At 47.0% G+C, this 25950-nt stretch overlaps 1 protein-coding gene across 1 annotated transcript; it reads left to right on the forward strand.

Moving 5' to 3' along the window:
- Window positions 1–917: 917 nt before the first annotated feature.
- Window positions 918–21638, forward strand: TNFSF15 (TNF superfamily member 15). The gene is made up of 5 exons (XM_045791083.2): window positions 918–975; window positions 1201–1457; window positions 12139–12181; window positions 12946–12993; window positions 16272–21638. Exons 1-5 carry the CDS (start codon window positions 966–968, stop codon window positions 16724–16726), a joined length of 813 nt encoding a protein of 270 aa, XP_045647039.2. The 5' UTR covers window positions 918–965; the 3' UTR covers window positions 16727–21638.
- The last annotated feature ends 4312 nt before the right edge of the window (window positions 21639–25950 follow it).

The following is a 25950-nucleotide window of genomic DNA, read 5'->3' on the forward strand; positions in this document are numbered from 1 at the left end:
TGCAGGGTCCTCTACTCTTCTCTGATGTCACCCTCCATAAACTTCAAGGCCTAGTTCCAACACCACCTCTTTCTCCAGGAAGCTTTCCCAACCCTTAACTGGAAAGGATGGCCTCTTCCTGGGCACACTGGGTGTGGGTATCCGTGTACGTGCACAATACAGCAGGACGTGCGGTGTAGTGCAATGGTTATGACACTCCGGAGCCGGCCGACCTGAGTCGCCATCCTATGGTCCTTATCTGTCAAGTGGGAATAATAAAATTACTACGTCAAAAGATTATCTCAGGATTGAAAAACTTCACTGATACATTTAACTCCCTTAGAATCGTGACTGGCACCGAGGAAATGCTTAATAAGTGTGACCCCCATACACACCCAACCGTGGACAAGGCCTATCGCTTGTGCTCCACCAACTTGGAACTAATCAGAGAGGAAAAGTCAACGTCCTTTCCTCATGGACAGTCACCTCTATGACCTCATGCTCTTTGCTTAGACAACTGGTCAACTCAGGCTAGGTATGCACTCTCCTTTCACAGGTGGGTGTATAGTAGAAGCAAGAACCCCACATAGTGATTGAGAGGAACTAGCCCATCCTCCTGGCTCCTCTGTCTTAATCCCTGGATGATCAAAGGCAAGTGCCTTCCCTTTCCAGAACTTCGGTATTCCCAGCTGCGCAAGGAGAATGAGGTCCTATGAAGCTCGAAAAGACAGAGGGCCTGGCAGCATTTTGCGAAGTGGTGATGCAAACATGATTTCTATTTCCCAGTCTGCAAGCCACACCACACACCTCCCCATCCTTCACTTTCACTTCCAGAAGCAGCACACTCCCCAGACTGGCTTGGCTGGCAGCTCTCCAGGGCAGGGACAGCTATATTTTAATTCGCCCTGCCCACTGACTTGATGGATTCTTTTTCTCCTCCTCCAGGGACTTTCCTAACTTCCTTCTGTAAACGAAGGAAGGAGCACATGAGGCACTGTATATAAATACGCTTGGGAAAGCTTTCTTCTTCTTCTTCTTCTTCTTCTTCTTTTTTTTTTTTTAAACCAAACTTGGTTTCTGTTGTAGGCGGTGCATTCCCTAGCAGGGCGGGGCCCAGTGTGTTGCGGGGGGGAGGGGAGCGGCCAGGGGGAGGAGTAGGCCCTGATTAACGCACCCACTGTGAGAGCTTTCTTCTATTTAATGGAGGGTCTCTCTGCCCAGGGGGAGTCAGAGCCAGCTCCCGGACCAGCAGGAGGATGGCCGAGAATCTGGGGCTGGGCTTCGGGGAAACAGCCAGTGTGGAAATGCTGCCCGAGGAAGGCCGATGCACGCCCAAGGCCAGAGCCAGGCTGGCAGCCAGGAGCGGTGCGTGCTGGGCTCTCACCTGCTGCCTGGTATCGCTCCCCATCCTGGCAGGACTCACCACCTACCTGCTCGTGGGCCAGCTCCGGGCCCAAGGAGATGCCTGTGTGTTCCAGGTAAGCACTGACCCGGGTTCTGTGGACCCGCTGCAGGCACTTGGCAGGCCCTGCAGCTCTGGGCAGACCCCTTGACCCAGAGGGCTCCCTGCTTCCCCATGCAAAGGAAGGGGCACGTGAGGGCTGGAGAGGTCCCGTTTGGTGTTGGTCCTCAGTAATTCCAGGGGATGAAGTTTTTAGATAATTATAATCATCATGTACTGATAATCTGGGAACATTCTTTTTCTTTAAAAAAATAGTAAACCTCCTTAAATTGCATGACTAACACGTCCTTGAAGAAAGTTAGAAAACACAGACAAGGAAAAGAAGATAATCATCATTACCCACAACCACATAGAAGTGACCACAATTGACATCTTGGGGTATATAATTCTGTATTTTTTACTAAGATGAGATTAGTTTGAGTCTCCAAATATGTTATGGTTTTATTTATTGCTAGGAAATTCGAAGCAGCGTGATGACATAGATGGTTATATTATAGTCCTGTATATGTGTGTGCTGTAATTTATGTAATCAACCCCCTTTCTTGGGTTTAGAAATATTCTCTTTCAGTGTTCTTGCCTGGTTGTCTATCTCTCAGATCTTGCTGGGGGCTCGGGGTAGAGGAGTTTAGTCAAAAATGAATATCAGGCATTGGGAAAACAATGGTGTCAAGCGGGGGTATAGGTATCAAGGGGAAACTTATTCTGGACTAGGGACATCAAAAATCTTAAAGACTGAAGACAGTGTCATTCAAATAATACCATGTTTGTTTATATATATGTATATACACACACACACACGTATATATTTGCATAGTCTGTGATGACTGATTTCACTTGAGTCCAAAGTATTAAATTCCAGAGGTGAAAACAGGCTTTTCAACTGGTTTACCAGGAAACCTGTCTTCTAAGCAATGCTGGCTGACTTCAAAGAGGAAACCCGAGGAAGAGCAAGCAAGCCATGGCTAATGTGTAACTCTCCCCACCCCCTCAGGGTCAGCAAACAGACCTTGACTCAGGCGGCAGCATCTGCAGCCGCATGCCATCATTCAGAAAACATAGAAATACTCAGACGACCCAGAAATGCCATTCATGTTAGAGAAGAAACTCCAGGCTTGGCAAGTGAGGCTGTGACCTCTAGGCCCCCATGGGGCTGATTCCTACGAGGCCAAACCACAGTGTCTAGTCGGTGTTCTGGGACTCTGTGCCTGAAAGAGAGAGTTACTCTTGAATGAGGCACTGAGTGGCCTCCAGTAACCTCAAGTCTTCTGGGTGCTAGAGGGGAACAGGGCCTCTGCCGAAAATGAGGTCTTGAGATCCCCTATTTCGGCAGATGCCAAAAAAAAACCCACCTTTCTTCCTCTAGAAGACCATCAGGCTTTGGAAGCACCTTGGGGTTAGCAACCGTGGGAGGCCAGGCACTGCCTGTTGGTGGTGGAACGCCACAGTCCAGAGGGGCCGGGGACTTGCCCTGCCAGGAGGAGAGCTGGAAACACGAGCTGTCACTAGACAGGAAGCCCCACGAGGGAAGGTATGGATGGCTGTCCTACCGTAGCTACTCAAGAAAGGAAAAGGCTGTGGAGCATCTGGAGACACTTCAAGCAATCTCCCCGGAGAGCGGAAGCGCAGAGAAGGTTAGCGTGGTGGTTTGTCCAGACTGCAGAACTTCTCGGTCATCCGAAGAAGAGAAAGGGAAACAGGGGGGAGGCAGGGCCACGTGTAGCAATCTGAGTCCTGAAAAGAAACACCCGGCCCTTCAAACAAGAGAGTTTAAAGAAGAACGTATAAAGAGCTTGACAAAGGTTCAAAGAAGAGTCTACGTGCTGAGAGGCAGACAGATGAAGGGAAACCGGAGAGCAGGAAGCATCCTGGGGTTAGCAATGGTGGGAAGCCAGTCATTGCCTCTTGGCCTGAAGGGCTAGATGGAGGGAACAGTTTTAGGGGAATCCAAGGAGAAGGAAAACGTAGGAGAGGGCTAGCCTGCCTACCAAACAGCAGGGAGGGCGCGGGAAGAAGGATGGGAGAACTGGCCACGCTCTTCTCCCTGTCTCTCATCCTACTGGCCAGACTGGAAGTCGGGCTCAAAAGCCAGGAAGCAAGTGTGCCCAGAAGTCAGCCTCAAGGGACACAGGGCAGGGCCAAGAAGGGCGAAGAGAGGGTCCAGTGGGCTAATGGAGGAGAACCAGCTCAGAAAAGTGGAAGCTAGGACTCAGGAGGGAAAGCTAAGTCACGGAGGAGAGCGTGAGTGGACATAACTGAAATATCGTGGCTCGCGGACATCTGAGTTTGAATCCCAGCTCCGCCACCCCTGGCTGGGTAAGAATAGGCATGTGGTTTCATTTCTTTGAACCTGTTTCCTTTTCTACCAAAAGAGGATGCTAATTTCAACACTCCGGCGGCGCTAATAAGGCAGGTGCAGGAGCAGGTAGTCTGATGGGAATGTGGGGAGAGTTATCACACACCTGGTTCCTGGGACGGGATCATCATGGTTACGCCAGGCAACCCCCGAAAAGCAACCACGATTGGGGTAGGAATGTTCCAGGTTTTTATCAGCAGCAACAAAACAGTTACCAGAACTTAAAAATACGTATCTATTTTATTTTTTTCTTGTATTATTTGATATGTTAGTCACCATACAGTACAGCATTAGTGTTTGATGTCATGTTCCCTGAGTCATCATTGGCATAGAATCACCCAGTGCTCCGTGTAGCTATTTGAAACTGGACCCTTCCTTCAGGGGTTGTGTAAGGAAATACTCAATGCGATAAAGTCCTTCCCCAGGTAAGCTTGCAGAGCGGCAATCAAAATCAGATTTGAAAAGGTTTGGAATAACTACCTTTAGGGGAAGTGTCCCTAAATACGGCATCAAAGAAATACAGCCTGGGACTCCATGCAGTGAGAGCCTTCAGCTGCCACCATTTCTAAAAAATGAAGCATCTCTATATGTAAGGAGGGAGAATTTATCTAAGCTATATCATTAAGTGGGGGAGGAAAAGGTATAACAGTATATAGAATCGGGGACATTCATTTTCTAAAAAAAAAAATACACATATAAATATGTGTGTGTATATATATATATTTTTTTTCACATTGATGAATGTGTTTATAAATGCATAGACTATCTCAGGAAAAGGATAAGAGATTGGTTGTCCTGCCAACACCTAGCTTGGGGAACTGGGTGACAGGTAAAAGAGAGAGACATTTTTAAACTTACCCTCTTTTGTACAAAACGTGTATGTTACATCTACAAAAAAAGAGAGAGAGAGAGATAGAAAATGTTTAAGGATCGTTAGACTCCTGGAGAATGTCAGGTAGATTCACGTGTTGGAAAAATCAGTTTGAAATCTGGCCTGGCCACTTCTTAGCCATGTTACGTAACCTCCCTGCGCCTCAGCTTCCTGATGTATGAAATGGAATACTTAGAAATTAAGTATTTAGAGTGTCTGGCAGGAGGCAGGAGATGAGTAAATGGTAACAATTATCATTGCAATGACTGAGGAGCTTCCCTGCCCATAGACATTACATCACACCCGACAACTTCTCCACCTGCCCTGGAATCTGCCATCACCAGGCCAGAGAGCAGGTTTGGGCGCTGGAGGGCTTTCTTGGTCTCTGATATTTGCGAGCTATTCCATGCCTCCTTCTCCACCCTGGTCTGAATGGTCAACCCACACTCCGATCCATTCTTTACCCAGCTGTGCTGGACCACGGCCTGGGCCTTCTTTGGGCCCTTAGTGGCTTCCCTTGCCCTCAGGCTGGGTGCATGGGCCCCACGCTGGCTCACAGGTGCCCGGAGAGCAGGCTCCGTCTTCCCCAGGCAGTGCTCTGGCACACACAGGGTCTGGAGTCCAGGCATGACACAATGCACCATGCCGACTCGGACCCCAGCCTGGGGCAGAGCAGGCCCCCAGTACCGTGCAATACGATGGCAGGGGTGCCATAGGAGACACTGCTTCCTCGGACTGCACCACCGCCCCAGCTCTGTCCTTCCCTTCCAGTGCAACTTCTGGAATCCCCACACGCTCTCCCCAGCTTCTCCTTGTTTCCCTGCAATCTCACTTCCACCCCTTCCTGAAAATCCCTGCAAGGCTCCTAGCCCTTGATCGCTGCTCGCCTCTCTCCTGCACACCTGCCCCTGAGACCCCCGCCCCCACCCCGGTCTCCATCCTGACCAACAGGACCCCATAGGGATGCCAGCGGAGGCTTCAGAGTTGTGCAGGCTTGAGGCAATGCCATGGCTCCACCTCCCCACAGTTGTGACCTTATAATAACTTATTAGGTACCAGACACCGTTCTAAGTGTCTTCATGCCTAGGGTTTTGAGAGGAGTGGATGAGATCATCTGTATGAAGCCCTTAGCCTAGAGTCTGGCATATATGCATGTGAGATACGTGTGCTGTTATTACTAAATACATCATCCGGGTTAGTCCTTGAAACCACACAACGAGGAAAGTGCTAATATTATCTCCATTTGAGAGATGAAGAGCTGAGGCTTAGAAAACCTAAGCCACGTGCCCAAAGTCACACTGAGTGTGACACTGGGATTCAAATGTTCCTCCTAAGCCCACCACGCTGGTCTGCCCATGGCATTAACCCAGCAAATCATTCACTGCTTCAGGTGGTCAGAAGCATTTAATAAGGATTCCCTGTCACATAGTTAAGTGCTCAATAAATGCAAATCTCCTTCCTCCCCTGGGGGCACCTCGCTGTCCCTGGCACACAGAAGTCACTCACTAAGTGTTAGCTGGGTGGAGAGAGAGAGGAAGGGATAGACAAGGTATCTGACCTCCTTAAGCCATCCACTCCTATCTGTCAAATGGGGAGGTGAACACACATTCTTCGTAGCCCGGTGCTGAGAATTCTGCAAGAGGATGTTGGCAAGCTATTGCCATGAAGTAGATGTTCAACACACATGGTTTCCCTGCTTGCTCCATCGTGGGTGTGAGCCTTTTCGTCTCACTCAGGCTGTTTCCTCTTTGGAAACGGGGACAGTTCTGACAATCCCCTTCCAGTGTTGTCTAGAGAAAACAAATAGACGGTGGAGATAGAAGTGCTTTGGACATTGCAAAACACAGAGCACTCAGTGGCTTTGCCCCTGCTCTAGCCTCCGAGAGTCCTGGCCAACTCACTCCGAAGCTCAGGCTGGGGGTGAAGGGCAGGAAGACCGGAACTGGTGAAGGTGCGTGGAGGCGGGGTGAGCCCTCTGTAGGCATGAGTCCCAAACAGCTGCAAGCTGGTGACTCTGGGATCCGTTCGTCCACCTGTTGAAATAAACACACACGGGGCGTCTGGGTGGCTCTGTCAGTTAAGCATCCAACTCTCGATTTCGGTGCAGCTCATGATCTCAGGGTCGTGAGATCAAACCCCGCCTTGGGCTCCAAGCTGGACGTGGAGCCTGTTTAAGATTCTCTCTCTCCCTCTCCCTCTGCTCCTCTCTTCCTCTCTCCCTCTCTAAAAATATATATATAAATAAACACACACATTACTCCGTGCCCAGCACTGGGAGGTCCCGGGTCCTCACCTGCCAGACCACACGCTGTCCGGCTATAAGAGGTCATCTCCCAGCCTGGTCTCCTTAATGAGGCCCAGCTGTCGACAGCAGTAACAAGGGTGGGTTTTGAAACGGATGGAGGGTACATTCCATTCCCTCAAGCCCTTTGCACGGGAAGGGGCAGCAGTCCAGAAGCCCGCCGTAGGTGGAGGAAGCCTCTTCTTTGGGGGAAGGAGGAGGCCATCCAGAGCTCCTAATCCAAACCAGCCGCTGGTCATAAAGAAACCCAAGGAAGGCTTCTGGGTCTCACCGAAGCGGTGAAACCAAAGGGGACTTATGCAGAACTGACAACATGCACCACAAACATTGAGCCCAAAGAAAGAAGGAAGGCGAATTGGATATGCATGTATGTGTGTGGTCTTCCTTAGGCATCACGATGCTTCTGGAAGGAAAGCATTATTGCCTGCCATCACTGATGAGGAGACAGTCTCACTGAGGTTAGGCAACATACCAAAGTCAGATCACTAAGAAACCCGAGGGCTGGGATTCCCACATTTGCTCGGCTGCCAATACCACATGCTCGGCTCTGCACCGCTCTGAACGTTGGGTGTGAAGCCCTGTCCAGTGAGTGTACCGGAAGGGTAATGAGTTGAAATGGCCTTGGAATAAAACAGTTCCAGGTTGGATTTATCCTTGTGCAAGTACAAACAGAGAGAAGCGAAAGCCAAAACCAAGAAGGCAATGGCCTGTGTATTTCTCCTAGAAGTGCTGGGAGGATGTTTTGGGTCATAAAACATTTATGTTTTTGCAATTGCGGCATTTATGACGGCAAGAAATGGCTCTCTCTTCCTGTTTATGTATATACTAGACAGTGGGTATGGGACATGGGAGAAAGGCTAAATGGGTCATTAGTTAAAATACACTCGAGGAATTTTTTTTCTGGGGAAATGCCAATAAGAAGATCTCAAAGATCATCTCGCTTCGGGTTCCATGGCCCATGGTGTGTACTCAGCTATTGTTTATGGGGTTCCTGATACAGGCCTAGGTCTGCACTTGGTCTGAAGGTTCAGATCCCAGACCCCATGTACTCTTTGACCTTTGGCTGACAAAGCCTCTGAAAGGGTGATGCCCTCCTTTGAGAGTAACTGGAGTGGTAGACGAGGAACACACATAAACCCCAGTATAGGCCCTGGTACCCGGGGAGCACTCAACTAGATAGCAGTCTCCCTCCCTCCATCCTTCTTTCTTCCCTGGTTGAAGTGGTAGAGTGATCCCAAAAATGTGTCAGGGATTACCAATCAGCATACCAAAAAAAAAAAAAAAGTGAGAAGAAGAAAAGAAAGAAACTCTAACAAGAGTGAAAAATCCCCTGACCTATAGAAACCAAGGGGTAAAAAGCACCAGCTTGCTTTGCTCGGGCTTACCAATGCTGGTAGCCACAGGCGCCCCACTATTCTACTAACAAGAATCCCCAGGGGCATACACATTTGCGTTTTCTGTCTCTGACTCCTGCCCAAAGCTCATAACCTTCAACAAACATTTCTGGACCCATGACTATGCACCAAGCAAAGCCTGATGAAAATTTGGAGTCGCCAGTAGCTAAAAGATTATGGCCATTTAACTCTTAAATTAATTTTTTTAAATGTAAACAAGAACTCAAAACTTGGCATGCATTCTAAAATATAAAAGATTTTTTTTTCTCAGTTTTTTGGGTTGCCAAACTCAGGCAAAAGTCACTGAGGCCAACCTGTCTCCATCTCCGGCTCTCTGTTCTACCAGTCTTTCCGACACGTGAGCATCCGTATGTTTTGCTGATTGGGTAAACCAGCAGAAGTGCCAGGCACTGTCTGAGGCACCAGAAATCTGGTGGCGAGCAAGAGACAGACCAGGTCATTGCCCATGGGCTGCTTGGATTGTACGAGAGAGCGAATAGCTCTGCTGCCAGTGGCCACCTGGAGAGCAGGCACTGAGCCAGCTCAAGCATGTTTTGTAAACCTTCCCCCCAAATAAGCTGCTAGTTCTTTGTCTCAAATCTCCTCTTCATTCATTCCTGCTTCCTGTCGCAAAAATCTTCCTCCCACGAAGAGGCATTATTAAGAGAGGCAGCAATGGAAGGCTTTACATGTTGTTCTTGGAAAGAGAGTCCCAGCTGATGTTCTTGGAGACTCTTGGACTGTTGAGGTCTTCGACACCTGCCGGCTGGCGTTATCACAAGCTCCGGACATAGAGCGGAGTCTAGGCCACTGAAATCCATAGACGTCCAACCACACGTGAAAATAACGGTATGGCCAAGTTATAGAAATCCAGCAGAGCGAAGAGGGAAATGTGTTCACGTCGCAGATGCGTGCTAATGACAATGAGACCCTGAGCCAAAGGGAATGCTCCAGTCTCTTAGCTGAGTGTTTGCTTAGACAAAAATAAGCCGCCGTTCAAGAAGGTGTCTCAGCAGAGGACTAAATGCAGCAGAAGGCCAGCCAGGACGCTACCATCTCATACGTAAGAGGATGCAACCGTGCTCTCCCCAGTTCTTCCCCTTCAGTTTTCTGCCTCACCAAAGACCAATTATCAGCTCTGATAACAGCAAGTAAGAAAATAGGCTACAGAATGAGCTCATTTCTAGGCTTCTTCTCTACCCCACCCCACCCCCAAAGCCTATTAAGGTTATTGATGCTGGACAAGTTGTTGCATCAGTGGGGTCGAGGTTTTCCAAAGCAACTGTACCCACGACCCTGTGTTAAATGAAAAGCAGAGATTCTCGTAGTTTCCCAGCTACTCCCGTGCTTTGTCGGGCCTCCCTACTCTTGCATAAGCTATTAGCCTTGTCTGGAAGGGTCATTACCTTTTATCACCTGGCTAAAACCTGTAGGACCTGTAAGACTCACTTCAGAGGTAATTTCCCCTGATTCCCCCACTTCTGGGCCGGGTTCCTGTTTTCTGAGCTCTGTGTTTCCCCTACTGTCACAGTGCATGGGACTGCTGGTACTCATCGACCCACCTCACCAGCCGGGGAGCTTATCTGGAAGTGAGAAGGTGCAATGGCTTAGGGCCAGGGATTCTAGAGTGGATTAGCCTGGGTTAAAATTCTACTTCTCCACTTTCCAGCTGTGGGACATTGGGCAAGTTACTTAACCTGACTGCCCCCCCTTTTCTTTTCTTTTCTTTTCTTTTCTTTTTTTTTTAAGATTTTATTTATTTATTTGACAGAGAGAGAGACAGCCAGCGAGAGAGGGAACATAAGCAGGGGGAGTGGGAGAGGAAGAAGCAGGCTCCCAGTGGAGGAGCCTGATGCGGGGCTCGATCCCATAATGCCAGGATCATGCCCTGAGCCAAATGCAGACGCTTAATGACTGAGCCACCCAGGCGCCCCTGCGCCCCCTTTTCAATATAAGGGTAGGAATAGCATCTACCTTAAGAGTTGTTGCGAAGCCGAAGGCGATGATGCGTGTGAAGGGCGAAGATAAGTATTTGGGCCTGTGTCTGGAAGGCCCTGGGGAGCCATTGAAGGTTTATGGACAGGAGGGCACATATTGCATGGTGCACTGGGTGTTATATGCAAGTAATGAATCATGGAACATTACATCAAAAACTAGGGATGTACTGTATGGTGACTAACATAACATAATAAAAATTATTATTAAAAAAAAAAAAAAGAAATGTGTCCCCATACAGAGATGCCTTAGAAAAAGCACTCTGAGAGCAGGTGGGGGAAATGATTTCAAGAAAAGGAGAACCAGATGCAAAAGGACCAGATAAGAGGCTAAGGGGAGAATCCAGGAGAACAGCATGCTGAGGCTGGGGGGCGGCGGGGAGGGGGAGGCACGAATGAGAAAATCTGCAAAATAGAAATGGCAGCTTGTGTTTGTGGGAGGAGAAAGCAGCAAGTTTCAAGCCTGGCAATTGAAGGCAAACAGTTGCCGTGCCAGTCACAGAATGAGGAAGTAGACAATGGAGAGAGGAGGGGGTCTGTCATTCAAAGACAAGATCTCTGCCCTCGGGGAGCCTTCCAGTGGAGGTTAGGTAGCGTGGCTTGGAACTAAAAAGAGCCTGGCAGTCTGGGCTTTAACGAGGTCACTGCTGTCACAGACCTGCTCACAGTCCTGCTGAGCAATGACACAGCTACACCCACATGAGCACACAGACACGTGTAGAGACATCCATGCACACAGCACCACACCAGAGACACATGCAGACACAAAACCACATCAGTTCCTACCTCCCCCACTGCCGGAGCTGTCTTCCGTCACACCCACACGGACACACAACTCCTCATTCACAAGTACGATCTCACACACACGCAGATTCCAAGATATAAAACTGGTGACATGAGGATCACTGTCCGTCAGGACTATGTAGTTACAAGGACCCGATCAGAAGACTCCGAGTCGAGTCAAAATCCTATCAGAGAAGGTTTTTTGGAAACCGTGAAATGTAAGGTGGTGATTTTATCCCTAAGCCAAGGACTTAGCTTCACTTAGCTTTGCTCCTGAGTTTGGTGTTCAGACATGGTGATTCCTTCATTTCTTATGCGTTCTTTGCCCTGACTCATACATCTGATTTGATCCTTATCTCAAACCTGGGAGCTATCTGAGGCTAAGCATGTTATTATTCTCATTTTTCAAATGAGGACAGCAGAGCTCAGAGAGGAAAGGGGTCTTGCTCAAGACCATATTGTTAATAAATGGTGACGGCAGGACTCAAATTTGGGTCTGTCTGCCTCCAAAGCACTTCCTCTTCCTCTCCCGTGTGGTATCAGAAATGGCTCACAAGCTGGGATGGCAAGGATGGGCGGGTCTCCATGTAGTGCACGGAGACAAGGGGCTGGTGGGAAGGAGAATGGAGCCCTTATTGCTTTGTCAGTATCAATTTTTAAAGCATGGTGGGAAAAAGAAAATAAAGCAAGTGCCATCATTTGTTCAAATAATAGAAGCTGTGACAGATGTCAGAGTGTCCTAGAACAGGACAGGGAAAGCTCTCAGGACAGAACTTCAAAGTTGAGCTTCCAAGGCAAGCATAGGAGAGAGAAGGAGGAAAGCGGAGCACTCGGGCACAGATTCCCCTCAAGCGAGCATTCTCATTGCCATGTCCCTCACCTCAGAGTGCCCAGGTGGGGTAGTAGCAGAATCCTAATCATGCCCTTGCTATGGGCAGCTGTGGAGTTGGGTGACAAAAGGACCACAGGTGGGCTGAATCATATCTTTCTTTTCCAATAGACTTCAAAAGGACAAGAGTTTGGATCTTCACATCAGCGATCGTGTAAGTGTGTTTGTATTTGTTGCCTTTTCTTGTGGGGAACAGAGCATTATCTACTAGTTTTGGTATGGGGAAGGTTCAGAGGGATGAAAATCCAAAGAAGAAGTAAGGTTGCTCCCCAGTCACTAAAAAGACAAAATGGCGCCGTGGCCAAGTGCATGGCCTATGGAGGTGATGATCTTTGGGCAAATAATGTCACCTGTCTCTGTCTGTTTTTACTTACCTGTACATTGGTTATAACGGTACCTACCTTCTTGGGTAGTGTGGAATCAAATCAGTGAATTCCTATAAAAGTATCCTAACAACACTAATCCTACCCACTCCCTACCCTATTTCATCCAGGGCATCCAGATGCTTCAGTGGATATTGCTAAAGGGACCTTGAATAAGGCCAAAGGCCAGTTTGCTCCCCCTGAAGCAGTAGCAGGGAGGGAAGGGCAATGTGAGTTCATTGAGCATAGACCTTCGCCAGGAATCATGCTGAGCACTCTCCATTCATGCTAGGAATGGATGTGCCCATCTTCGAAATGAGAAAACAGAGTCTTGGGCAGGTTGGAAACTTACCCAAAGTTACGGGCCAAGATACATTTGTGTTCAAGACTCTTTCTCCTTCTCTGTCCCTGGAAAAAGGACAACAATCCACAGTGGACCAAGCTGAAGGAGAGGAAAGTTTCTCTCCAGTTGCAGGCACCACACAACTCCAAAAATACTGTCTTCCCTCCAGCCACCCTCTGACTCACACAGAGCATCTCTCTCTTTACCTTACAGATGCATCTTCTGGAGCCGGTGGGGATAAGCCAAGGGCACACCTGACAGGTATTTCTCCTTGGTGTGTTTTCCAGGAGATCATGTATGGGCCATGGGCCCAAGATTTCTTTCAGAGGATTTGCCAAAGTTCATTCTAGTAGCTTAAACCGGAAACCACACACCTTGGTAATAGACTTCTCGTCTCAGTTGAAGGTTTCATATGTCTTCCTCCCTTAAGGGGTCCAAAGGCCCATGTCTCTTGGCATTTTCTTTCAGATTCTATCAGTCCTCTTCCTCTCTCTCCTGCCTCTTCTTTCACGCACGCCCTAAGTCATTCAGAAACAGCTTCCCTCAGATTCAGAGATTCATGTAATTCTGAGTCTGGTCAAAGATGAAAGATCCCCTGAGCTGTTAAATGTACCGAGTCCATCTGTACCCCGTTCAAGACGAAGTGACTGGACATTTGCATTCAGGTAGACATTCGCAAAGAATTTTTGTTGATGTGAAGAGGTGAAGAGTGGCCTCATAATATCACCAGCGGCCCAGTTTTCCAAGACTAGCATTGAAATTTCTGGCATCCGATGCCTGGACTTGCATATACGTCCAAGACTCCAGAGAAAAGAGCAAGACTGTGCACTAATATATGTGAAAAACCCATTGGAAAACCTAGGGAGTTAAAAGCAAGCATACTCTCCTGACCTATAAGAAAATTTGCAGCCCATGGGGGGATATCCCTGGGGCCCAAGACATGTGACTTACATGTGACCAAGAGGAAAGTGTTTATGGTGAATCCTGAGTGAGGGTTAGGACCAGACAGACACCAAGTCACTAATCACGTACCACTTGCCTTCAAGAATGGGAGAGACTGAGCAAGCTGGGCAGGAAAATCCTAACAATGGAGTGTGGGGATATCACCGCTCTTCCTCCTGAATGGCAGAGCTGGGGGGCGGGGCGGGGAGCTCCTCACGTGTACCAGGCACTGTGGTTGGCATTTTACAACCATGATCTCATGGAGTCTGCATATCATCCCAACAAGGGGGGGAAACTGAGGCTCTGACAAGTCACTTTTCCCAAGTCACATACATGACTCGGAAGAGTTGAGATTCGAGTCTGACTCTTAGACCTGTTCTGTTTCCATGACAACCCACTTCCTACCTTAACTCCCACTTGCTGCCGTGTTGACATAGCGAATTGCATACCAGTTCAATGAAACTCGCTTGGTCTAGATGTTTTTGCATCATCCCAGAGGATTTTTTTAATCTACTGCGTCATCCACAAAGAAGGAGTGGAGATGATCAGGGATGATTAATAAAAATGCCTTCCACAGATTTTGCAAAGAAGCAGTAGAGCTCTCCAGGGCCCGCTGAGTGCAGGGGACAGAGAGACCACGTGCATTCTGAATGTGTGTCATTGTGCAAAATAAGCCAGAGTCCAGTCGGCATCGGCAAAGATGCTTAAGAAAAATCCAGGAACCAGGTTTCTAGGCAGCCACTGGGTGTGAAAGTTGCTAAATATTTCCTTAAAGATAACCTATCCCTAAATGGTGGCTGATGGCACATATCAGGGATCGCTATGGCTTTTCAAAGCAGTCGTAGGAAATTAAAATATGTTTTTCTTTTCCTAAAACGTGTTAGTTTTACTGCAGATTATCTTATTTGAAATCAATGGTTTGGTTCTATTCATATTTTCTGCTATACACATACTTCATAAAAGCACTCATTTATATGTCCGAGTATATAACGTATATTTGTAAACAACGCAAACATAAGAACATATAAAAATGTATATGATAAAATAGGCTTATTTTTTAATCTGTCAAAATGAGAGATGCTGGTTTATTTGGGAAAAGTAAATACGTATTGAGTACTCACCATAGGCAGCCTCATGATAACAATGTCCATGTCTCTTCTATTCACTTGATCTTCCAAATGAGACTAGGAAAGGGCTTTATCTCCAGCTCACAGACAGGAAATCAAGACTCAGAAAGAAGGGACCTACATCACTGATTAAAAACATCACACGTGAACGTTACATCAAAAACTAGGGAAGTACTCTATGGTGACTAACATAATGTAATAAAAATATTATTTAAAAAATAAAATAAATAAAATTAAAAACAAAAAACATCACACACCATAGAGCTGAAGTGGCCCAAAGCCCCGGTCCTTTACACTCCACAAGCCAATTACATCAGCTTGTATTTTGGTGTCAGAGAAGCATTTCCAGAATGTTCTGGATCTCTGGTTCCAATATCTGTCCTGCATGTTGATTTTTTATTAATCACTCCTGAATGTCAATAACTTTGGACAGTATCAGTGCAGGGGAGCTACAGGGAACAACTGACTGCCTAAAATGTTCTCTCTTTGTGGTAGGATGTGTCTGAAACAACAGGCTAATGAAAGTGAACGCGGTTTAGAGATTATTCCTAATAGCTGGGGGCTTTATACACACCACCCCTTTTAATCCTTTCCACGGGTATTTTTATATTTAAAAAAAAAAGGAAAGATATGTCAAATGAAAAACAAATCCTGATTTAGTAAGGAGAGAGTTTGTGCAAAAGGATTATTGCAAAGTGGCAGAAAGGAGGAGGAAGACCAGTGGCAACAGGAAGAATGTTCTGGCCAGAAGCTCTGCGAGGATCTCAAGGGTAAAGCTAAAAGGGGTCTTCCTTTACAGAAAGGAGTAAACAAAGCTAGAAAGAACCAGGTGGGAAGAAGTGGGATAAAGCTTGGCATGTTAGCGTCAGAGAAGGTTTTACCCGAAGGCCAGCCTGTTCTCAGGAGAGACTGTCTGCTGGCCCAGGCTGAGGGTAGGCCAAAGCTCGGGGGCCCGGAGGCAGAAGAGAAGCTTAACCAAAGTTGGGTTCACAAGCGTTATGCCCCCATGGGTCTTGGGGACAGTGCAGTCCAGCTAATCATTTATGAGGCAGAGAGTCGTGATTTGGAAGCTCTGCCGGCTGGTCTTGTCAGAGGGACCCCAGGAGGGACATCCACCACAGTCACCCAAGTCATTTGGAGAAGAGGTTCATCGCGGTGGCCCGTTTTCCAAAACACACAAGAGTGAGATTTCTTAACCTCCCCTGTTTTCCAGGATCACAGAGCTCAGGTAAAATTCTAAATTATCAGGAAAGAAACAGGCTCAGAGAGGCAAAGTCATTTGCCCATAAGATGGTCCTCTCTGAACAAAAGCGTGTGTCCGCTTATGTCTCCTCCGCTCATTCCTCCTCAAGGACTTGTTAGCTGTTGGTTTTACTCAATCACTTTACTCTGAACATAATAGGAGACTCTTTATGACAAAGTCCCCAGGTTCTGACATGAGCAAATTAAACCTCTCTCTTGTCTTTGCAGTTGTCAGGCAAAGTCCCACACAGCCCTTGAAACATCAGTTTCCGGCTCTGCATTGGGAACATGAACTTGGCTTGGCCTTTACCAAGAACCGGATGAACTATACAAATAAATTCCTGGTGATCCCAGAGTCGGGAGACTACTTTGTTTACTCCCAGGTCACGTTCCGAGGGACCACATCTGAGTGTGGTGAAATCCGCCAAGGGAACCGACCGAACAAGCCAGACTCCATCATCGTGGTCATCACCAAGGTAACAGACAGCTACCCCGAGCCGACCCAGCTCCTAATGGGGACCAAGTCCGTGTGTGAAATAGGCAGCAACTGGTTCCAACCCATCTACCTAGGGGCCATGTTCTCCCTGCAGGAAGGGGACAAGCTGATGGTGAACGTCAGTGACATCTCTTTGGTGGATTACACGAAAGAAGATAAAACCTTCTTTGGAGCCTTCTTGCTATAGGAGCAAGGCGGGCATCCTCGTGTGAAGTCCTCTGCCTCTCAGTTCCTAATTTTCTTCACTCATATGTAATGATAACAAGGGTTTGTTTTGTTTTGTTTTGTTTTGAGCATTCCACAGAAACAGTGGCTTAGCTATGAAATTTGAGGCCCAAAATTTCATACTTTATATGCCTTACTGGTGAGACGCTTAACCAGAAAAGGGCAGAACAGAGCAGACATAGGACCGTGGTTGTCTGGAAAAGGGGTGAGTTTCTAAACACTGAGACACTGATCACCAAACGAATGGAGGTCTACTTGGAACATTTCCACCCCTCCGAACCACACGTTGGTCACCAGTGGGCCCAATTATTGTGTGATTTGATGAGACATTTGCTTCAGTTCAGGAGCCCTTGGACAAAATCCAAAGCCCTAGAAAATGGTGTAAACCCTAGAGCAAAATCCTTCATCAGTTTCTCCAAACACATACTTTAATGCCTTGTCTTAAAAAGAGAAGAAGAGAAGAGAAGAGAAGAGAAGAGAAGAGAAGAGAAGAGAAGAGAAAGAAGAGAAAAGAGTGCTGGTATTTCCCATGAACATTTAAAAGAAGGAAGGAAGGAAGGAAGGAAGGAAGGAAGGAAGGAAGGAAGGAAGGAAAGAAAGAAAAGAAAGAAAGAAAGAAAGAAAGAAAGAAAGAAAGAAAGAAAGAAAGAAAGAAAGAAAGAAAGAAAGATAAAGAGGGAAGGAAGGAAGGAAGGAAGGAAGGAAGGAAGGAAGGAAGGAAGAAATTGGTTTTCATGCCATCTATGGCAAATGAGAAAAGCAACCCCTCCTTTTATTATGTACACAGGCATGAGAACAAGCAGTGTTTCACGTGCATATCAAAAATAAAATACCCAGCACAGTTTTCCTGATCACCTTTTACATTCTGGGCACTACCTTAACCCAGAAGATACTAGGAAGAATAAGACAAACCCCATTCAAAACTTAAATGAATTCCACTCTGTGGCTCCTCGTCAAATATCACTCAATGGACTCAAGTCCAACATACTTGGACTAACTCCAAGTCCTAAAAAAATATCTCATCTGACACTAGTATGTAAGATTTCTGAAGCTCTCCTGACTGCACAAGATATCCAGCTGATTAGGTCACTCAAGAAACTCGAAGACAGATTTCTAGCCAACTAGACCAACTCTATAACAAACCAGATCGATGCCAAGAGACAGCAGACTTATTCTCCAGAAGAGGGGAAAACAGTCAATCACCAAATCTAGACAAGTTAACTTAGATCGGCTTCGAGGTGTAGCTCACAGTTTTATATGCAGAGTGTTATCTGGGTATTTTTCTCTTAAAATATTCAAGGGATTTCAGTATGGGATGAGCTAATCAGCCCGGCCCAGGCTTCTCCCCTGGAGGAGAGGCTGGACATTAAGAAGGTCCCTCCTGCACTTTAGTGACTTCATACTCTTTAATCTGCATGATTTTCCTGCGCTGATATGCCGAGGGTAGGAAGGGTATCTCTGCTCTTAGCCTCCGTTGACTGTCTATAAAGTAGGAATCCACCAACGTGTTTCCCAGGATCAAATGAGCTCATGGGGTGACACGTTCGCTCCGAGCATTCTGTGTAGTCAGAGAGCATGTCAGCATGACATGGGCAATGACCTCCAGCACGATGGCCCCTATGGTCAGTGCTGCCTGTTGCGGGAGACCTTCACGAATGGGTCTAAAAGCAAACTTGGCACCCAAATCACTCTAACCCTTGTTGCCAGGAGACTGCAGAGGCAGGAAGGTGTGTGATGGGGCTTCTGGGCAGGACGATTGGTCTAGTGGCACTCGATCCATATTTGTTGAGTTATATAAAATGAAAATTGATTTCTGGTTTCTCAGTGAGGAGATTAGGGCTCTAAAGCCTTCAGCTTCTCAGCAGTGAGCACAGGGCTCCTCGGGAGCAGAGGGAAGGGTGTGGTGACCTCCACCTGATTCAGAAGAGTCTTCATAAAGGAAGTGAAGCCTGAACGCGTCCTGAAAGAGGGTGGGTGGACAGCAGATGGCCTTGGGGAAAGGGCATCTGAGACGGAGGAATTACCCTTTACTTAAAGCAGAAAGGAAAGGTTTCTCAGTAACTATAAAACCAGCTTGATAAGACAATGCTCCTTCAACCTACTCCTAGAACAATGTTTGCTGGCAGATGGGGATAATTTTATCAACAACGCCAGTGTGCCTCCAGGATCAGAACTCACACCCCAGGGAGAAAATAAAATGCTGTCTGCATTTGCACGCACGCCAAACAGCGTGGGGCACGGAAGAGGTTGTGCGTGGAAGAGGCCAGAGTGACCCCACTCACCTTCTTCTCCACTAAACGGAACTCTTGTAACCAGGGGTCTTCAGACCTGTCCACTGCGCCTTAGGGCATCTGGCGGATTTGAAAGTTCATCCAAGAGATGAACTATTCTAAAAGCCTCGACCACTTGCGGAAACTCCCTGTCACGTATTTATTTTGCTCCTGTCATAAGCTTGTTTATTGAAAGGTGTATTGTGCTGAAGTTGTCCCAGGTGAATTTGTTCAGTCCTTCTATTGTGTACCGTTCAGAAAGGGCCAGCGGAGCGTGTCCAGTAGGACTCAAGTCAAAACTTCTGTGTCCTAGGCATTCTCTCCGTGGCCGAAATTAGTGCACTCGTTTTTAAAATGCAGTGAGGGAATGCTTAAGAACGCGCTGGTCTCCTAAAAGGAGTAAATGAGATGCAAAGATTTGCGAGGGAAGAAGGAGCATGCCTCCGTGCTTCAGAAAATAGTTCATTTAGGGGGAAAAGGCTTTGCTTGTCTGATGTCTCTCAAAAGGCTGAATTCAAATCAATTCCACATTTACTGGGTGCCTGCTCACGCTGGGGACACAAAGAAAGATTATTTTAGTCTCAGACGGGTTCACTCTAACTACTCAGCACCTCCACGGTCTGCAGACCCTTTCATTTATATTTGTAGTATTAGCTAACTAATTAGCTAACTTTAAGAACGTGGATACTTTCTCATTCGGAAAATGGGTGCCATCCGATGAAGGATGGTCATTAACAACATGATTCGTGCTTACGCTAAGTGGTTTTTTAAATAGCTACTCACAGAGTTTTCCATTAATAAAAGGGGACAAAATAAAGATCCCATTGCCTATAGTAAAATCCATTATTGAAGCCACACATGCAGAGGGTTATCGTCTGCTGGACTTGAGTTTGGCCATCAACCCCCTTGAAAATATTAGAACCTGTGGATGAGCCAGAGGTGTTTTGGAAAGCCCTCGTGCCTTCAGAGGAATTGCGGGAACTGTGATCCAAACGCATGAGGCTGCTAGCATGCTGACCCCGTGGAGCTACTCAGCAGAACGGCATTGCTTCAGCTACGAAAATTCCTCAATGTTTTGACTAGGGTACAGTAGGACTTTCACATCCTGAAAATGTCTGGTTCCATTCAACAACAGGGCAGACCAAGTCCCTTGGCTCCATTTCAACCTAAGCTACGTCATCCCAGAGGAAGTTCCACCTCCACGCTCGTCAATAACCCCTCTGGATTATACAAGGTTGCCTAGCTTACTGTACGCGAGGCATGGCCCTTGCCAACATTCTCTTGCAAGGTACTTTCCCCAGTCCTTCCCCAGTCATGTTCCGGTGATTGCGACACTGGGGATTAATTGTTCAGGAGAGGATTACTTATTATACTCTGCACCTTTGCAAAACACATGCAGTAGTCTTGTCGCAAGATTTCTTGCTCTCCCAGGGCTCAGAGTCCTGACAATGTATGGCCGTGTAGCAGAAATTTTTTTCAGTGTGCCCGTGCTCCTGGATGGTCCCAGTGATTGCATCATACTGGCAACTGGGACAATGCAGCCGATGGCTGACCCCTGAACCCTTCTGCTCTAATGGTGAAGGAGAGGGTGAATCAGAGCAGTCACACGTGCCCTGCCCCACGCTGACAACCATATTTAGAGCTTCCCAAGCTCTGAGGCAAATTTGCCCCCCATCCTTTCCATCGCCCCATTTTAAGAAGAAAATGGCAGCCCAGATGGAAGCTACTTGTTCAGGGCCACACAATGAGTTCATGGTGGATCTGGAGCTGAGATCCCGTCCTCCTGAATCATAATCCTGGGCTCCTCCAGTTACCCTCTGCAAATAGTATTTGTTTTAATAACTGTAGGAGAGATTGGAGGAAGACGTGAGAAGTATTATCAAATACCTATGGGGGATGTGGGAGGGGGGAGAGGTCTGCTTCCATGTCCCTTAGAGGAAAGCGCTAGGGCCAAGCTGCAGTCGACAAGGTCATCATTTCTGGCCCGATACCCCCAAAACAGAATGTCCCCAGATAGTGATTTCTCGGTCTCTAGATATATTGAAGCAAAGGGCTTATCTCAAGAGTTCTGGAGAAGCCATTCCGTCATTGAGGTGGCAGGAAGGAATAGAACCAAAGGATGTCCGAGGTCTTTTCCAGATCTATGATTATGTAGCCATCTCTGTATTTTTTTTAACATGGGCATTCTGAATTGTGTTCTCTTGGATCATGAAGAACCTGGCAGGCCTAGTCAAGAGTTCGGTGGCTCCCAGCCTACAAGTGGCTGCCATTTCCCACTGGTTCCGAGAGTGTCCCACACAGAGTGACTGTCTGATCTTGAACAATAGAGAACGCCATGGAACTTTACAACCAATGGGATCTACAGAGTTTATCTACTCCAGGTTACATCATTTTAATGATGAAGAAACCCGGGCTCAGGAAGATGACATAAATGGTCCAATGTCAGCCAGTAGCTGGTAGCAGTGTTGAGACAAGAATTCATAGCTCCTGACACCCAGCCCAGCAGTCTTTGCATTTCATCCATGAATCAGTTTTGTGGGTTTTGGTTGGTTTGGTTTGGGGTTTTTTGGTTTTGTTTTTTGTTTTTTTTTTGTTTTTTTTTTTTGAGCATTTGTCACATGACAGCACTTATCTAGATCCTGAAGAGCAAGACAAGAAGGAACATGACTGGCAAGTCCCACTCTCCTGTTGTGCACATTTCAGAGGAGGGAGAAACACATGTTAAGCAAATGAAGCAGGTGAATTTAATTAAATGACTTTGTTCATAAAGTCATTAAGGTATGTAACTGCCCCCGCTTTTGTTCCAGGGGTATACGGATTGAACAAATGTAGGTATTTATGTGGTTTTACTGGTAAACCCCGGGCGCTTTCATTGATTCTATGTTTTATGTTAAAACGTCACAATCCCAAGGTAAAGTGCATATTGTATGCTGTTGGGTACTGGTAACTGGTGATCGTCTTACGTCTTCGGGCACTACTGTGTGAATTCTAATCACTGTGAATGAAATGTTGTTTGTGTTCATGTATTTAACAGATGTAACTTAATAAATTGGCACCGAAAGCTGCAGAAACTTAATAATGAGGTCGATTCTTTTGTGAATCTGTTCGTTCAACTTTCTTTCTAGATGAAGACCTAAGGCTAACCTCTTGGGATTTTTTTTAAATGCATCTAGTTCTCCATGTACTTGAATGCAAAATGGCAACTGATCTTTCACAAGGTGTAATAAACCTTACAAAAATTGTGAAGTCCCACAAATTGTGCCACTCTGGTCAAATGGGGGGGAGGGAGACAAGGAATCCACTGAGCTTCCTCTATGAATTAGAAGATGCTGTGGGTAAGTGGTGTATTCAACAACCCTAAGAGAAAGAGAAAGAGAAGCCAGAGAGAGCTCTGTTAGTGCTTGACGGAGCCCGAATTTGGACCCAGGACACTCTGACACTGTATCCCACTGCCTCTTACAAAAACAGCAATCAGCAAGAATCAGAAAAGGGTTCAACTCAGCGATCTGTTTTCCAGAGCAGTCGCTGGAGTCCTCACTGAGACCCAGCCAATATTACGCTGGGACCATATTAAATTACCATTTCTGTGGGTCAAAAATAGTCACCTAGAAATTCCATCTGTTTCCAGCTAATCGTTGCAGGTAAAATCAGACATGGATTAGGGGCGAAGAATAAGGCTCTTCTCCAAACTTCAGTCTCAAAACTTTCCCTCCCAGCGGGAAAGCCTATGAATGTAGGGGTACCCCTGGGAAACTCAGTTCTCACATTAGACTTGCACTCACTTCTGGAAGTGATGAGGGCAAAACATGTTTTATTCTTATGGAGAGAAATGAATCATTTGCCCTCAGCTTATTAAAGGCCAAATATCTGCAAAAGTCTTCATGCCAGTTCTCCAGATGAGAAAAATCGTTTTGTCTAATCCAGCTCACCAAAGTCAACATTTTGAAGATTTTTTTTTTATTATTCGACAGAGATAGAGACAGCCAGCGAGAGAGGGAACACAAGCAGGGGGAGTGGGAGAGGAAGAAGCAGGCTCATAGCGAAGGAGTCTGATGTGGGGCTCGATCCCATAACGCTGGGATCACGCCCTGAGCCGAACCGCTGTGCCACCCAGGTGCCCCCAAAGTCAACATTTCAAATCAATTCTCAAAAGGACTCTCCATCTCCAGGAACTTGAGAGCGCAAGGACAAAACTAACCGATGGTTAAGATATTTTGACTGCCACCCCTGTTTCCACTGCTCGCACTCACCCACACACATACCATAATAACAATAATCAATAATAATAATTAGTAATAATAAGAATAATAATGCCCAAGGCTGGAATTGTAGGAAACAGTGGATCCAGAGTCAACAGGCCCGAGTTCCAGGCCCACATCTGCCAGCTGGCAAATTCGGAGGCCTTGGGCCAACCAACGACTTCATTTCTGTAGATCGCCGTTTCTTTCTCTGAGAATCCTGAGCAGAGGTGGAGGAAGGGAGCTAAAACCCCTTCCCTGATCAGTTTACAAACAGGTCTCAAGAATTCTGTGCTTGGGGCGCCTGGGTAGCGCAGTCGTTAAAGCGTCTGCCTTCGGCTCAGGGCGTGATCCCGGCGTTCTGGGATCGAGTCCCACATTGGGCTCCTCTGCTGGGAGCCTGCTTCTTCCTCTCTCACTCGCCTGCTGTGTTCCCTCTCTCGCTGGCTGTCTCTCTGTCATATAAATAAATAAAATCTTAAAAAAAAAAAAAGAATTCTGTGCTTATAATGCCTGACTTTCCAACGGGCTTCCCTTTTTCAGGAGGTAAGAGGGTTTCTCCAAGAGAAAGCAAAATTCCCCTTGCACCTTATGCTACAAAACTCTCCCACTGGCATGCGGGGAATTTTCACCCCATCAGGGCAGGACACAGAAAGGTAACTGGAATTGAGATGTAAAGTCCGAAGTTGGGGAATACAGTTCCATTTTGACAACGATCTCCATTCCCCCTCTGGCTTAGAATCGGGCTCAGGGGCACGCATTCGCCATTCCACGGAACCCAGCCTCCAACAGCAGCCTTAGGGGAGACATTTCCTGTGTTCTTACCTTATGTCAGACCCTGAGCTCAACTTCCTATAGTTCATCTTACTTCACAAATGCGATGGGATCACAGTCTCAGCCCATTTTACAGATAAGGGAAATGAGGCTTCCGAGATGAAATCCCCTTATCCAAATTACTCGGCTAAGCCACAATTTGAACCCAGGCAGAATAAAAGTGCCCAACGCTCGGAGTTTATTGTTAGCGGTAAATAACAATAGCTAACATTTGTTGGGCACTCAGAGTGCTGAATAGTTCCCCTGCACCATCTCCTTTAATCTTCAGTCAGAGCCTGGTTCCCTATCACAAGTCCGTAAAACTCATCTTCGCCCCCAGAGATTGGCATTCCTGAGAATGGGCCTCCAAATCCACAAAAGATGATGGGGTCTTTCATTCAACGCAATAACCAGAGACTGAACAATCACTTTCATCCCAGGAGGGATCCAAGGATGCTGTCCCTTCTTGAATGCCACGTGTCACCTGATGTCTCCTTGCTGGGACCTACGATAGGAACACTGGTGCTGCTCCTATCTCTTATCCACCCAACCTTACCCACGTGTGGGTATCACACCAGCCCCAGCTCCCAACAACAGGATCACTTGGGTAACTTCTCCACTGGCCCCAGGCCCTTTGCAATGTTGCCGTCCACCCAGGATGACCTCCAGGGCCCCATTTTGCCTTTGTGTGTATTCTCTATTCTGCTTTGTCAACCACAGAAAGATCTGGGCACCCACCATGTGCCAAGCGCCGTGCTAAGCATGTTGCAAACACACTTTCCTTTCAGTCTCACAGAACCCTGGAGAGTAGGCTATCATTATGGCTGTTCTCCAGATGCGGAATCTGAGGCTCAGTAAGGTACAGTGACTTGCTCAGAGCCACACAGCCAGCGTGATAAATCCAGGGCTGGCCCCATCGGCCAGTCTAATTTCAGCTTCTCATTCACCGTCTTGTTCTGCGTCTCTGCCTCTTGCTCATGGTGTGGGCTTGGGCAAGTCGTCTAACTTCTTCAGACCTCAGTGAGAATCCCTAAGTTCACTTCCAGCCTTAAGAGTCTAGGATCCCAGCCAAGCAATGCCAGAATTGTCCTCAGCCCCATGCTACAGATGAGTAACCAGAAATGTCATCATCCCCACACCCAGATGAGTAACGTCAGGTCTCACCTTTTCGGGGGACATCCTACCAAGAACCCTCTCCTTTCAGAGCTGTGCATTCATCCCAGGAGGACACGATGCACCATCACCAAAGCCTTTCCCGGTGAGCCCTGCCTGGACTTGCTCCCGAACAAAGCTGTTTGACCGGCTCCAGGTATATCTCCTGCTTTTCAGGGCAATAATTTTCAATTTTGACTGCACGTTGGTGGGTGTAAGAAATAGGGATAGATTTAAAGACCCCAATATCCCAAGCCATACCCTAGACTCATTAAATCAGAAACCTCAGTATTGGGAGACAAGCAACCATATTTTTTTGACACCCCCCCCCCGATAATTCCAATGTACAGCTAGAGTTGAGAACCAGAATTTTCAAAGCACTGGCATATGAAGCAAAGAGCAAGACCCCGAAGCTAGACGTATCTGCGCACTATTCTCAGTTCTAGGACATTCCAGCTGTGAGACCTCAGACAGCTGAGCTAGTTAACTGAGCCTTACTTTCCTCATCTGTAAAATGGGCATAATAGTGGACCATGCTTCCTGGTGCCCTGATGCGGTTAAAATCAGATAATGCCCATGAAGGTGCATGACCCCTGGTCGGTGCTCAGTAAATGGCCATTGTCATTCTGTCAGATGCCTGGATTAAGAGGATGTGGTCCATATATACAATGGAATATTACTCAGCCATCAGAAAGAACGATTACCCAACATTT

The sequence above is a fragment of the Ursus americanus genome, chromosome 18 (genome assembly GCF_024610735.1).
Source record: "Ursus americanus isolate L20-20 chromosome 18, mUrsAme1.1.p, whole genome shotgun sequence".
In the NCBI taxonomy this organism is placed as follows: Eukaryota; Metazoa; Chordata; class Mammalia; order Carnivora; family Ursidae; genus Ursus; species Ursus americanus.

Coding starts and splice junctions, on each gene's coding strand:
- TNFSF15 (XM_045791083.2), top strand. Junction 12,182..12,945: donor ATCTTCACATCAGCGATCGT/GTAAGTGTGTTT, acceptor TTTACCTTACAG/ATGCATCTTCTGGAGCCGGT. Junction 12,994..16,271: donor GCCAAGGGCACACCTGACAG/GTATTTCTCCTT, acceptor TTGTCTTTGCAG/TTGTCAGGCAAAGTCCCACA.